We start from the raw sequence: 14,738 nt of genomic DNA, 5'->3' as shown, positions 1-14,738 counted from the left end.
CAACCAACAAGCAATCAAGATTCTCTTTCCGAACACATGCTATATTATATTTGATAATGGAAATGGACAGTCCCAAGTTACAGCTTCAGTACGTATTTACAAGATTAAGCAAGACACACACGCACACACTTAGTAATATAGAGTCGTTATATTGAAACATCAACACACAATTGGAAAAGACTTGCTTGCAATGCTTTAAGCCAAGGCCGAATGACTCTCCCATCTAAGGTCCTGCGAGAACTGAGACAATGCAGCTCTCGGATCCCCATCAGCAATGGACAAGTAGTACAGAGCAGTGGCATCATCAACCTGCATGCTTCTCCTCAGAGACTCGAGAACCCTCTTCTTTCCTAGCTCAGAATTTGCTCCACTGCTCTCGGCATTCTTCGGCGACAAAGCGCAAGAGCTCATTGATTTCGGGTCAGGACCATCTTCCAAATACAACACCGCAACCTCTCTCTTAGCACAGGGATCCACCTCGACGTAGCAGGTAGCTCCCACAAGCATTTCGGCATTGCTTACTGGAATCAACAACCTCTCCCTCGAGTATATTCCATGCTCACTCATCATGTTGTTCAAGCGCTTTATATCCATCACCTGATCAGAAGCACACTATCAATGACCAAAAATTCCCAAGCTACCCATAAATCAAACAAAATTTCAACATTTCAACATCAACGTACATTGTATGAATTATGAAATCTCGAGGACTATTTGCACAATCAAATATATCGAGGATATTATCGACATTTTGAACTGAATTTTTCATTTTCTGAAATTAATAAGCAAACAGAACACAGGGACGGCCGTGATCGTTACCTGAACGGAATACTTGACGGCGAGGCTAGCGACGCTATCGCCGCGGGAAATTCGGTGCGAGATGGCGAATTTCCCGAGGCTATTATCTCTCCAGAAGCTTCCGGAGGCTGGTTTTCCGATCACCTCCTTCAGCCTCCACGGCGATTTGAAGGCCTTGGCGACGATCTCTTGATCGGAGGCGACGGAGTTCCATGCGCGGCAGACGCAGCTGGACCGAGCGAGGTCCGGGATCGGAAGCTCCTCGAAGATGACGCGGAGCGTGTCGCGGCACGCCAGGGCGGAGAAGTGAGAGTTCATCGGAGATATGGTGGTGGAGTCGGAGGAGGACGACGACGAGTCGTGTAGGGTGGAGGTGGGAGGGTTGAAGATATCGTCGTCGTTTTCTTCGTCGCCGCAGCAACCCATCGTCGTTTTAAAAAGCCGAGAGCGGATGGTGGAAATGCGCCGGGTTTTAAGGGCCATCGATTATGTTAGCCTTGAAGCTAAGCCACGACGTCGTTTTGGGAGTCGACTGTTGGGCGATGATGATAAGACGCGGGAGTCAACAGCCAACTAACTTGCGCGGCTATGGTTTTTAGACTTTATTTACTGAATAAATAATTGGAAATAGACCCGGTTTGGGTAAATTATTACAATTTCGACTAGAAAGAAACAGAAACTCATATCAATCAGCTTCCTTTCTTTACTTGTAATAAAAGATACAACATCTCTCAAGCTTCAAACATTCAGCACAACAAACTTGCTATTCAAGGCATCTTGTACAATAGATGAAAGTTTCGAATGGTTAGCCAGTGGCCAAAATCTAATTATCTAGCCCCACTGTTACCCGGGTGAAATGAAAAGAAAAGAAAAGAAAAGAAAATAAAACAAAACGTATTGAGTAGGGTTGTAGTCTTCACCATCCGTGACCATGACCAAGGCCGTATGCATCAGGATAACCAGCTCCAGCACCATGAACATTGTGATTATGTTCTTCATGCCCAGCATGACCATGAACATGAACATGTCCATGATTACCGCTCTGTTCGGCTTCATCCAGCATCTTTTGAACATGCTCAGGGATCGGCTCTTCGTGGACTTTCCTGACAGTAGCAGGTAGTGAGGATACAAAATTGGCAATGTGCCCAGCTACTTCATCGGCTGCATCCTCCTGTATTGACAAAGGATGACAACTTATTGGACTTTCCAAAGTGAAAAAAAATAGAGCAATATAATAGAGTAACCATTTCAAGTATTGCAGAACTAGAACACATTATCCCGCTAGTATGACATAGCAATGTAGTTTTGTTAACCAAACACATTATGGATCCAACTAGAACTTGGAACAACACTCTTACTTCATAGATTAGTACTTAAGACAATGTTATAATCATGTTTTTGTCTCATTTGAACAATATGCATTGTTACTTCAAACACATTTTGGTTAACCACTGTACATATGACATGCTATCACTGCCCCAGGATACCAAAAGCAGCAGCAACTGTGCTACCTTGTAAAGCGTATCTTTTAACCTACAGTGCAGATAAAGTTTACATTTTTGCAAGAAGGGAATATTCATTGTAAAAACAGCAAAAAGGAAAACCAAAATCACAAGCAGGTCTGCTTGTATCAATTGTATGATGTAACACAGATGCAAAAGGTAAAATCTAAAAAGAGATACACAAGACAAGTCCTTTCCAGAAAACATTTTTAACTCATCAATACAACATTGGCCACAAAAAGTTGCAGTACGTAACAGTCTTTCTGTATCTTTTAGAAAAGAGCTTTCAAACAGTCTCTCTTGGCAATTCATGGAAAATAGACAACAAGAAAAATTAGTCCAGGCAAACATAAACCATGACTAGTACAGCTTGTAAAAATATGGTACACAATTCTTAGTTGATTTGGATCATGCAGACTACCTCGATTTCAAAGGTTGTAACTTCCCCCCAAAAAGCTGAGAAATGATTCAAGATACATCAAGTCTCAATTGTTCACAGCACTTTAAAACAACTTAAAAAGCCACTGAGTACTACACTACAAGTATCCCATTCCCACACAGCCGTTTTAGATCACGCAATTGGCAAGATAGCTGTGAATTCTACCACAATGCACTAGCAATTTCTACAATTCTAGTGATTTTGAATCATGACCAGCCATACAAGAGTTATTCCTGACAATTTATAGCTCTACAGGGACTCTTACTCAAAAACCATTGCTATTCTGTGTATATTAATTTTGAAGTCACATATACGTATAAAACATTAGCTGATGTTCATTAGATCCAAGTTTATTTGGCAAGTAAATTTCTCTCACATTTCATATTTAGGGACAGTAGTATAAGGAAACTGAAACCCAGTTACCCAGTCAAAAGTAATCTAAATGGTATTAACAGAATCTAAAATAGTATTAATATATAACATACAGGAAAAACAAGCAGTAGTTTGCAAGCAGATTGAACCCTCACCTGAGGCCATCTTCCACCAGAATGAGTGACAAAAGCTGCCTTTGGAAGTGCATTGGCAACTCGGCGTCCCTCTTCACTCCATTCCTTAGACCAACTACCAGACCAAAGCAACTGCATTGGCACTCCCTTCAGTCCATCCGAACCACCCCACTCTGCAATATCAAAGCTATAATTCAACTTCTTCCCCATTCCAACAATCGCCCTCGGCCCATCTCTCCCCTTCAAAAGAACTCTATGCGCATCCAATTCCGCACCACCAACCCCTCTCGAACAACTCACCCTAACCAACAATGCATGAGCATAGCTCACCCCCAACACCACCTCCCTCACCAACGGCACCTCAAAAACCCACAAGGGCAAAGCCCCAGCCGGTTTCGACCCGGTATCAATCAATGTCACACTCCTCACACTCCCCGCGTTCTCCAAAACCCAATTCGACACCATCCCCAGAGCCGAGTCATGCAAGACCAAATGCACAGGAGCCAGCCCCATTGTCTCAATCACTTGCCCCAACACCTTCCCAATCTCCACAGGCCCCAGCTCAATAGCCTTCTCAACCTTCCTCTTCGATGCCCGAGCCTCAATCTCCTCAAACGGCACCTGCCCAGTTGCCACAATCTCATCAAACGCCCAAAACAAACCCTTCTCCTGAATCTCACTAACGACAAACTTAAACCTCCCGAGAAACCCGCCCCCGCTGTCTTCAATCTCCACCGTTGATTTATCCGAAAACCCGTTCCCGGGCAGATCAAACGCCACGACGTGGACCCCTCTGGAGGCCAAAGCGTCGATGACATTACGAAAGGCGTAGGAACTGAGACCGAGGCCGTGGACGATAATGACCTTCTCGGATTCGGTGACGGATTTCTCGGAGGTGAAGACTTGGAAGGGGGATTGGTCGGGGCGGGTCTGGACCTTGATGGTGCGGCCCTTGGAGTAGTGGTGGCGGAGCGGGGTGGGGAGGCTGAGGAACCAGGACTTGGGGTCTTGTGGGGAGAGGGAGGAGAAGGAGATGAAGATGAGGGTGATGATGGCGACTGTGACGGTGAAGTAGAACCAGAAGGCGAATGGGTTTTGGACGTTTTGGGGTGGTTTTGAGGGCGGAGAGGGTTTTGATGGTTTGGAGGAAGGGGTGGGTTTGGGTCTTGGGGAGGGTTTTGAGTGTCGTTTATGGTCGTCTTCTTCCTCTGTGATGATCACCATTTCTGCGAAAGGTTGGAGGTTTGTTTTGGTGTTTTGAATTGGAATGGAGATGGATCTATTGCGAGCCTGGAAAGTGGGAAATGAAAAACGTGAGTAAGTGGGAGTGGAAATGATGAGGAATATTCACCAACAACGACCCGTTTAGATTAGGGCTGTGCATTTGGATCGGGTCCAAACAAAACCGGTCCGATCCCAGGCCAATAAAGTGGGTCGGATCGGATTTTTTTAAATGTTTTTTATTTAGGTTTTTTATTTAGAATCCGAACGGATTAAGAAAATTTAGATATGGGTCGAATTATTTTCTAAAAAAAATATAGGAACCAATTACCGTTAGATCTATACTAAAACGATATGAACAGTTAAATTATCAGGGTAATTTTTGTTGATGGGTTATTTAGAATCAAACTTGTCATTCAACTTTTACAAATCTCCTAGTGCATTTGCTTTCGTGCGAGAGGATTTAATTGAAAGAACTAAAAATTTTATTGGGGATTGTCTTTTTTTTTACTTTAAAATTGAATGTTAGTTTACTTGTCTAAGATTTTATATATTATATTGTGGGATAGTTTGTAATTTGGTTAATTTCTCTTGCTTATTGATAGAGTTATATAATTATATATCGCATCAAAGGCTTGAATGTATTACGAAGATTATAGGGTTACATATTCACGAACCGATTCAATTCGAATCCGGATCCGCTCGGATCCTATCTTGAAAAATACAAAACCTGAAAACGAATAATTAATATGGGTTGTGGGCGTTTGATAAGATTGTGGCAACTGGTTTAAAAATAACCAGTTTCAAATTGTCCGCTCTGATCCTAGTTTTCAGATTTATTTAAAAATAATTAATTAAGATCCGAACACAGCTCTAGTTTAGATGGATTCATTTTGTGAATGAAGTTTTTTCATAAAATAATTTTGTGTGGAAACTTCGTTGCGAACTTCATTCAGAAAATTATTTTGTGTGGAAGTTCGCAGCAAATTTCCTCTAGATACTATTTTGTGTAGTTAGAAAATCATTTTGTGAGAAACGTCTGTGAACTTCCTTCAAATAACCATTTTATGAAGAAAGTTGAACTAAAAAAATGATGTGTAGCAGTGTAGGGTGACATAGCATGTGAAGTTAACATTTTTTGAATACCTTTTAATTCCCAATATTCTCGACATTTTCATTTTACAAAAGTCTAATACCTATATATGTCGATACCAATATTCTACACCTTAATTATAGTCTCTACTCAGCTTGTTTTGTAGAGATCGGCATATAGTACCTTTTGGCCATTGTCTCTTGAGATACAATTATTTATAATTAAAGAAAATATAATTACACACATCATAGGTTCGTTGAGCTGATGAGGATTAATGTATATTTACTTCACTACTTATTTGATATTCCAGTATGCGTATCAACTAGAAAACACGACCATCTTCATCGGAATACATAGACTTGCTACTCGCAGCTTCTCGAAGCTCTCATTAAATCAGACGCATTCTTCATATCACCGGGATGTTTTTTCACAAATTGAGATTCAAATCAGGGACCTCATAGTGCGAGAAGAATATCTGAATCTCTGAAATGTAACTTATAAATAAGAAAAAGAGAAAATAGAAAAACTTGGGGAGGAAAGTTAGGAAATGACTGGTCGCTGTCGTTTATACAGTTTTAACGGTATCCTTCTTCCCAAGCTTCTGTGATAAACAGTTAAAAACACACTTAAACTGAAGGTCTCTCTCTCTCTCTCTCTCATATTCTCTTTCTACGATGCTCTCTCTCTCCTCCCAGGGGACGCGTCCTCTCTTCTCCCACTTCCGCTTCCTCTCATTTCTCCACTCTCCCAATTCCCACCCCAAACTTTTCTCTATTTCCCCAAAACCCCCCACTCTCTCCATCCGCAGCTGCGCCTCCATCTCCGCCAAGCCCTCCTCCGACCTCCGCCCCAAGCGCGACCCCAATTCCCACTCCTCCGCCGATGCTAAGCTCCGAGCTCTCCGGAGCATCTTCTCCAAGCCCGGCCTCGGTATCGACGCTTACGTCATCCCCTCTCAGGATGCTCACCAGGTCAAAACTGCGTCGTTTTTCACCCCCTCATTATTTGATATTGTCTGTGTTTTTGAGCCACATATATTTTATTTGCTGTTTAACAAAAATTACGAGCTTTTCTTATGCGTTTTGAATCGGATTTGAAGTTTGAATTGTGTGCTATGATGTGCTAGTGCGTTTTACGGAGTTACTATTGTGAATTTCAGAGCTGATTGGACTTTTTTTTTGGCTGGTGGATTTCAGAGTGAGTTTATTGCTGAATGCTACATGAGGAGGGCCTATATATCAGGCTTCACTGGGAGCGCCGGTACTGCTGTCGTCACGAAGGATAAAGCAGCACTCTGGACAGATGGGCGCTACTTTCTTCAGGTGTGTGAGGATGAAAATAAAAATCGATGATGGCGTCGTGCTCCTTTGTTGTATGATTAGGAGGATGTGGTTTCTTGTTTTGTATAGTTTGGATTGAAGTCTTCTTTTGATTATTATTAGGCTGAAAAGCAGCTGAGCTCGAGCTGGATTCTCATGCGGGCTGGTAATTATGGAGTACCTACGACTATTGAATGGCTGAATGATGTTTTGGCCCCTGGGGGGAGAGTTGGCATTGACCCTGTGAGCAATTCTTATTCTCTTAAAATCACTGCTACAGTTATCTTTTATACATGTTTGGATCATTAGGGCTGTACTGTTTTTGGCTTCTTGAACTTGTTAGTTTTAGATATGAATATCAACTGCCTCTTCAGTCTTTACTGTATTGAGTTACATGAAGCACAACGTGACTGATTGGTTGTGCCCTGCAAAGTGAATTGATTCTCTTCTCTTATCTTGTACATTGAAAAGCAAAAGTCATTTCAACCGACTGTCTCATTTTCATACATTTTTTTTCTTCATATTATGATTGCTCTTTTAGGTAATCTAATGCTAATTTAGTTAATTAAGCTAGATTCCCTTGTACAACGTCATTTCTTATATTGCTTGTTTGTGATGCCACCTTCTCCTTTATATTGTGAAGGGATCAGTTTCTCTTTTCTTCCGATGCTGCAGAGGAATTGAAGCAGGGCATTGCTAAGAAGAATCATGAGTTGGTTTTCCTGTATGATAAAAATCTTGTTGATGAAATATGGAAAGAATCAAGACCAGAGCCTCCAAATAAACCAATCAGAGTACATGAACTGAAGTATGCTGGTAAAGATGTGGCATCAAAGTTATCATCTTTGAGGTCTGAACTTGTTGAAGCTGGTTCATCTGCGATAGTTATATCTATGCTTGATGAAGTTGCCTGGCTGTTGAATTTGGTAATACACTAATACTTCCAAACATTACTTTGAAAGTGATGCTTTAAAATCAAAATAGAAAATCATGACTTTTAGATTAATATGTAAACAATTGCACTCCTATAGTTTAGTGTACTGATCCAAATTGTGTGTCGTTCTGTTTTTCTGCAGAGAGGAAGTGATGTTCCCCATTCACCTGTTATGTATGCTTATCTGATTGTGGAGATCGACAAAGCAAAGTTATTTGTAGATACTTCTAAAGTAGGCACTGAGGTGTTAAATCACTTGGAAAATGCGGGTGTTGAATTGAAGCCATACGACTCCATTCTTTCTGAAGTAGAAAGGTTAGTTTGGAGCTGAACCTTCTTTGCATACAAAACATTTTTTAATTCACCGAAGTGGTGATCTTGTACAAGTAATCACATGTACAGCTTCAGTAACAGTCACAGGCCGGTGCGAGATTAGGATTTCTAGGCTGTAATAGTTAAGCAAACTAAATTTTTATTTTGTTTTAATTATGCTTCTAGCCTGACAATCTATCTTATTAAGAGCAAGAATAAACTTTTTGGTACTTAGTGCATGATTGAAATCTTTTATTTTTGTTTTATATATTCAGTCTGGCAGCAAAAGGGGCTAAAATTTGGTTGGACGCATCATCTGTAAATGCTGCTATTGTCCACACCTACAACACTGCTTGTGAGAAATATTACGAGAGTCTTGAAAGTAAGAAAAAAGGTAAGACTAAGGCAAATGATGACTTGAATGGTTGGTCTGAAGGACCCACTGGAATGTATAGGGTGTCCCCTATCTCTTTGGCAAAGGCACTGAAAAATGATGCTGAGTTAGAAGGGATGCGGAATTGTCATTTAAGGTAATTGGTTCCTCGTCCAAAGTTGACTGTGTTCTGCTTTTCTTTGTGAAGATGCAGCATATTATTGATTCTGTTATAAGAAAGCTTTTCTGCATTGTCATTACAAAGACAAATATGCTTACAACTTATGGATATATGACAAACGGTAATTTTTGTGCAGGGATGCTGCTGCTTTAGTGCAGTTTTGGGTTTGGATCGAAGAGCAAATCAACAAGAATGTGAAACTAAGTGAGGTAGAAGTTGCAGAAAAACTTCTTGAATTTCGTTCAAAGCAACCAGGCTTCCTAGATACAAGCTTTGACACCATAAGTGGTACTTTTCACTGCTTTATTATCAGTTTTACGAAGTGGTATCTTCAGCGCCTCTTCTCCTCTCTGTATTATTACTTTTCTTTCAGTTTTATTGCTCATTAATTTGAATGAACTTCCAGGCTCCGGCGCAAATGGTGCTATTATACATTATAAACCAGAACCAGAAAGTTGCAGTGTTGTGAATGAAAATAAACTCTTTCTTTTGGATAGTGGTGCTCAGTATGTGGATGGAACAACTGACATAACAAGGACCGTACATTTTGGTGAACCTTCTCCACGTCAAAAAGATTGCTTCACCCGAGTTTTACAGGTATCAGATAAATATCTCTGAGTTTCCTAGATATTTATTTTTAGCATAAAAAAATGTTGTTTCTTGGACCTCTCTAAGCAACTGTGCAATCGCAGGGTCACATAGCTCTTGATCAGGCTGTATTCCCTGAAAACACTCCAGGTTTTGTCCTAGATGCATTTGCTCGCTCTTTTCTTTGGAAGATTGGACTGGATTACCGACATGGTACTTATAACAATATCTGTTGGTTTACTTTGAACTGTTTCATCTGCTGAATTATTGTTTTTCTGTATTATTATGTTATTTTTTCTCATTGTAATAGGAACTGGGCACGGTGTGGGAGCTGCATTAAATGTTCATGAGGGTCCTCAAAGTATTAGCTTTAGATTTGGAAATACAACTCCATTACAGAGTGGAATGATCGTTAGCAATGAACCTGGCTATTATGAAGACCATGCCTTTGGCATCCGTATTGAGGTATTGCACTTAAATATATGTAAACAATGATACTCATTCTCTTTGTTGATTCGCCATGGAAGATTCTTGTGCTATTTGATCATCTACTCTTGCTCAGTGAATTACATGCTGATTTTCATACAGAATCTCCTTGTTGTGAAAGAAATTGACACGCCAAATCGTTTTGGAGGAATTGAATACCTTGGATTTGAAAAACTCACATTTGTTCCCATACAGGTATGCAGTTGTTAATTTATTTGTTTCAAAAATCTTCTTTTCCCCAACTAAGCATGGCCTTAAAAGCCAAAAAAAGAAGAAGATATATAACGCTCTGTTGGTCCGATTGGACTTCATTTAACTTTACAAGTTAGTCCTAGTGAGTTATTCTTTAAAAAGAAACGAAAGAAAACAACAATTCTGTTTCCATGCAGACTAAGTTGATAGACTTATCTTTGCTTTCTGGTGCGGAGTTTCATTGGCTTAATGATTATCACTCACAAGTTTGGGAAAAGGTCAGTACAAATTGACAAGCCAATTTTATTATTTACCTGAAAGGATCTGTTCTATCGGCAATATGGTATACACTCGTGCTTCTTCATAGATATTTTTTTTCATACAATAACTAAAATCACGGTTCTGACAGGTCTCACCATTGCTTGATGGTTCTGCACGCCAATGGCTTTGGAACAACACAAGACCACTGGTCAAGCAGTGACTCTTACTCAATATGCTCCATGTTGTACCCTTGTTGTAGTGCTGTTGTTGTAAGCCAATAATTAGACGGTAAGAAAGTATAGGCCTGTACATACTTTGCTCTGCATATTTGATAGTTTGTATGATTATCAATGATATTATTCAAAATGAATAAGAAAAAGGATATTATCTCTCCTTTTAGTTTTTGATGTGTGGAAGAAAGGAGAGACAATGAACTTGTAATTTGCTTCGGCAGCATGCTATATCCTTCTGGAATGATATGTTTTTGCTTTCTAGCTCAATGTTGCATGCAATGTAGACATGTAGTATTCAGTTTTTAGGAATATATAGCAATTATCCACTTCATATACAGCTAGCCTTTTTATGTTGGAATGGAAAAAGAAATCTATGTACGTAGTCTCTACAATAGTAATGTAGTAATGTACTAGGGCAATGCCCGCGACCTTGTCGCGGGTTGTGTTGCAGAAGATTGTACGGCTGGAGTGAAGTTGTACGATCTATGGATAAGCTTTTCACACATCATGTTGAATAAAATCAAACTTCACATACAAAAAGATTATATTGGAGCTAGCTAGCACATATGTCCTATTATACAAATGAAACTACACAACTACTACCATTGTTTGCTCATCAGGATAACTGATTCATCTGTCACATACATGATCCATTCAATTGTAGCCAGTGATGCTGTCCTATTGTATGAAATGATGCTGCACAACCAACTGTCATGCACCGTTTGTTTAAAAGAATAACAGCTCCAACATTTAGGCGCTCCACTTGTGTATGTGCAATATGCTTTGGTAAGTTTGCTTATGGCTATCACATAAATGATATCATGTTGGAGATACATTTAATCAAATTGTAAACAGACAATTGCCTCGACATATCAATTCTTCAATCTACGTGGACTTTTTTATTTGAAGCAACCATTCTTAGAAAGAGAGAAGATTTTGATATACGTATAGCTAGAAAATTTGCATATACATACCCAATTGTATAAAGGATAGGATATATACCTGTCAATGCTTCAAGCTTTCCAATTAAGAGATTCAATTGCATAAAGAATGCATGGTAGACCTGATAAACAGTACCTCAAGCATTGATGGAAGCCTACTGGTTGTGACCTTCGAAGGTATCATCTCTAAATCTCTCCTTCATAGTTCATATCTATTGTGTGAGGTAAATTGATCGCTATTCGGGACCAGAAACCAAAATCTATTAATATCACACAATAAGGACTTCGAAAACATAATTTTGGGAGCCGAAACAAATCAAAAACATACCCGGCCATAGCCAATGTTGTTGCCTTCAACACACCAATGAAACACCCACCTCAATGTTTACAAATCAATGAAAGATGTTCGACACCAACGAGCATCATGATCGATTTTTTTCGATGCATTGCCGATTTTATGAGAAGAGCAACCCATATTTTTGTGTGTGTGTCTCTCTCTCTCGGCAAAAGCAATACAGAAGTTGGTTGATCAAGAGTTCAAGACACTCGAACCCGTCGTGCAGAAGAAGCCAGAGGTGCCAGATGTCGATGAGCAAAACACATGTCAGCGATCAAGTATAACATGTGTAACCATAGTGGTACCGACGTAAATAATTTACATTTGAGGGTAGTAACAACTTTACATATTAAAACAGGGATCTGAGGCCATATCCGGTTCTGCTCTCAATTAGTAGTTAGTAGTATATGTATTGACAGATGATGCAGAATTCATGAACTCACTCAATACATAGACAATAATAGGTTCAGATTCTTAAAGAAATGCATTACAGTCGGCTTATAACACACAAATCTCATTTTAGCATGCATAAGAAATACATAATGGTTTAAAACCTAGCTTTGAATTCCAATCCGCTGCATCCATCTTATCAGATCCCGAGCAGCACAAGGAAGACATAAATTTGCCGTATATATTGTCATTGCGTCAGGCCCTCCCTCATCTGCTTCACCTGATGAAGCATCCTGTTCATTTTAAGCAGCTGCTGAGTGCTGACCATGCTGTGGCTGCAACTGGTCCAGGCGTTCGGAGAATTCCATGATAGAAAACGTCTGAGGGTATGCACTGGTACATGGATGGCACACTGACTCCTCATTAAGCTTTATCTCACAAGTTATGGAGCCTTCTCGGACCGAACAACTTCTCCATCCTGGAGTGATAATTTCCTAGACCTCTCATTCCAATGTTCAAATGACTCCACAGTATCCATGTCTACGTGGGCAGTGTTGGTGGTCATATATGGCAGATCGGTGAGGTTTAAGAGACAAACACCAATATACCACCGGGTATAGTTGGTGAATCACAGAGAGGACCAAGATTGTGGAACAAGACGGATAATACGATGGTATTGCGGAAGTGTGGAGAGAAGCGAAGGAAGGAAGAAGGAGGCCGCGATGGTCTTTACCTGGCAGTAGAGATCGACATCGTCTGAATAAATAGAAATGCTGTGGGTAGTAGTTAGGAAATGTGGGATGGAAATTGTATATATTTGTATGTACGGCTCTATATATTTCTTCTGGTCATGCATCTTTTGAGTGTTGTGCTTGCCAAAATTTGAACAGCTTGGTTGTCCTATCTCTGTGGCACGATTTGGTTCTTGTTGACCAGATCATCGATGACATAATGTGTGTGAAACTAACTAATAGTTTTAACTCCAACAAAATAAACTTCCTCATCTAAACATAAAATTTATCTGATCAATTAGCTTTGTTAGATCATGAATATGTTGATCATTAACTTTCTGATCATGAGATTGGTTGATTTCATTAATCAACAATTATTGTAAACTTTTGGAATTGTGGGTACCTAAACCCCTTTGTGGTATACTCTAGCCCATGCAGATTGTAGAGAAAGGAAAATCATGGACTTTATGTTTGCTTGTTCTTTATTATAAGCTTCTTAAAGAAAGTCAGATCACTGCAAGAAGAACGCGCAGTCAGGCTGCTTCATTGAATCAGTTTCATCAATTATCAGGCTTCTGGTGCTGTTTGCAGCTCCATTCATCTCTACCAAACGAGAGACATGCAGCTCAATCTGAGATCAATGACCAACTCATGGTCTCGGCTCCTTTTTTGTGTGTAATTGCACTCTTTTCTTAGTTCATCGGAAGCTAGGGCAATCACCCCTCCTTCTCTACCTGCTGCTTTCTGCTGCCCTCACTTGGGAGAAATACGGATGGCTCATTGCTTCCTTTGCACTCAGCCTGTCTTGATGATCATACCGAAGAAGTTTATCCACAAAATCAATAGCCTCCGTAGAAACTAGATGCCGATTGTCTGCGTTAATAAACTTCGACCACGGCTTCTTGCTATGCCTCCCAACCAACTCATCCAGTTGAGGATCAAGCTCTAAATCATATTCATTCAGATACGCATTCAACTCATCTGTCCCAAGTACCATCGCAATTTTCACCAGCTGATCATGGTTGTCGTGACCATCAAAGAAAGGTTCCTTCCGAAATATGATTCCAGCAAAAATGCAACCAAGGCTCCACATGTCCAAGGCATAGTCGTAATCGCGCAGATCAACTAGAAGTTCAGGACCTTTAAAGTATCTAGATGCGACACGAACATCATACTCCTTGCCAGGATGGTAAAATTCGGAAACACCCCAGTCTATCAATCGGAGTTTTCGCAACTCATGGTCTATCATAATATTCTGAGGCTTAATATCTCTATGCATTATTCCTTGTGAATGAGCGTAGTCCAATGCCTTTAGGAGTTCATATGTGTAGTATCGGATGTCATAATCCGTCAATGTCGGGTAGAGAACTCTAAAATCTGTACTCCTAACATGCTCGAAAATCAAACTCGGAGTTTTAGAGTGCTGATATTGGACAATATCAAGAAGCTTAACCACATTCGGGCCCCCACAAAGGTTCTGAAGAATCTTAACCTCCCTCTCAATCTTGTTCTTGTTCACAGGCTTAAGCATTTTGATTATGCAGCTCTCATTTGTTTTGAGATTCATTCCTTCAAAGACCTCGCTGTATACTCCCCTCCCTACTTTCCTCACAACTTCATAATCATGTTGATCACCCCATTGGACGGTAAGGGACTCGTAGCCCCGGTGCTCTTTTGGAGGGGCGGTGCGCAGGTTTGGGAGGTACGCAACCGGCACACGCACGGCAACGACGGCGTAGAGTTGCAGGAAACCGAGGAAAGTTGAGCAATAATTCTTCGCAACACCTCTCATTCTGGAATGGTTTTACCTAAATGAGAGAAAATGAAAAAGGAGAGAGACAATTTAAGTAAGCTGGAGTTGTGCTCGATCGATACAAAAAGAAAGGAAGAGATTGAAGGTG

General features: G+C 40.3%; 4 protein-coding genes across 4 annotated transcripts; 1 reads left to right on the top strand and 3 right to left on the bottom strand.

Annotated features, from left to right (window-relative positions):
• Positions 1-26: 26 nt before the first annotated feature.
• On the bottom strand, positions 27-1,323 carry LOC126799581 (F-box protein At1g55000). The gene is made up of 2 exons (XM_050526810.1): positions 820-1,323; positions 27-597 (listed from the first exon to the last, which is right to left on the bottom strand). The coding sequence occupies exons 1-2, from the start codon at positions 1,279-1,281 to the stop codon at positions 196-198; spliced, it is 864 nt and encodes a 287-aa protein (XP_050382767.1). The 5' UTR covers positions 1,282-1,323; the 3' UTR covers positions 27-195.
• Positions 1,324-1,480: 157 nt separating this feature from the next.
• LOC126798985 (protein AUXIN RESPONSE 4) lies at positions 1,481-4,537 on the bottom strand. Its single transcript, XM_050526087.1, has 2 exons — positions 3,267-4,537; positions 1,481-1,969 (listed from the first exon to the last, which is right to left on the bottom strand). The coding sequence occupies exons 1-2, from the start codon at positions 4,467-4,469 to the stop codon at positions 1,715-1,717; spliced, it is 1,458 nt and encodes a 485-aa protein (XP_050382044.1). The 5' UTR covers positions 4,470-4,537; the 3' UTR covers positions 1,481-1,714.
• A 1,666-nt stretch (positions 4,538-6,203) lies between these two features.
• LOC126798817 (aminopeptidase P2) lies at positions 6,204-10,662 on the top strand. The gene is made up of 13 exons (XM_050525880.1): positions 6,204-6,530; positions 6,756-6,881; positions 7,002-7,121; positions 7,529-7,804; positions 7,955-8,127; positions 8,400-8,654; positions 8,815-8,966; positions 9,085-9,275; positions 9,371-9,479; positions 9,577-9,731; positions 9,855-9,947; positions 10,142-10,222; positions 10,354-10,662. Exons 1-13 carry the CDS (start codon positions 6,234-6,236, stop codon positions 10,423-10,425), a joined length of 2,100 nt encoding a protein of 699 aa, XP_050381837.1. The 5' UTR covers positions 6,204-6,233; the 3' UTR covers positions 10,426-10,662.
• Positions 10,663-13,567: 2,905 nt separating this feature from the next.
• LOC126800772 (casein kinase II subunit alpha-2-like) lies at positions 13,568-14,629 on the bottom strand. The gene has a single exon (XM_050528181.1). The coding sequence runs from the start codon at positions 14,627-14,629 to the stop codon at positions 13,568-13,570; it is 1,062 nt and encodes a 353-aa protein (XP_050384138.1).
• Positions 14,630-14,738: the final 109 nt, after the last annotated feature.

This window comes from Argentina anserina, chromosome 6, assembly GCF_933775445.1.
Source record: "Argentina anserina chromosome 6, drPotAnse1.1, whole genome shotgun sequence".
NCBI classification, from domain to species: Eukaryota; Viridiplantae; Streptophyta; class Magnoliopsida; order Rosales; family Rosaceae; genus Argentina; species Argentina anserina.
The sequence above is the reverse complement of the archived record's forward strand: the minus strand, read 5'-3'. Positions and strand labels throughout refer to the sequence as shown.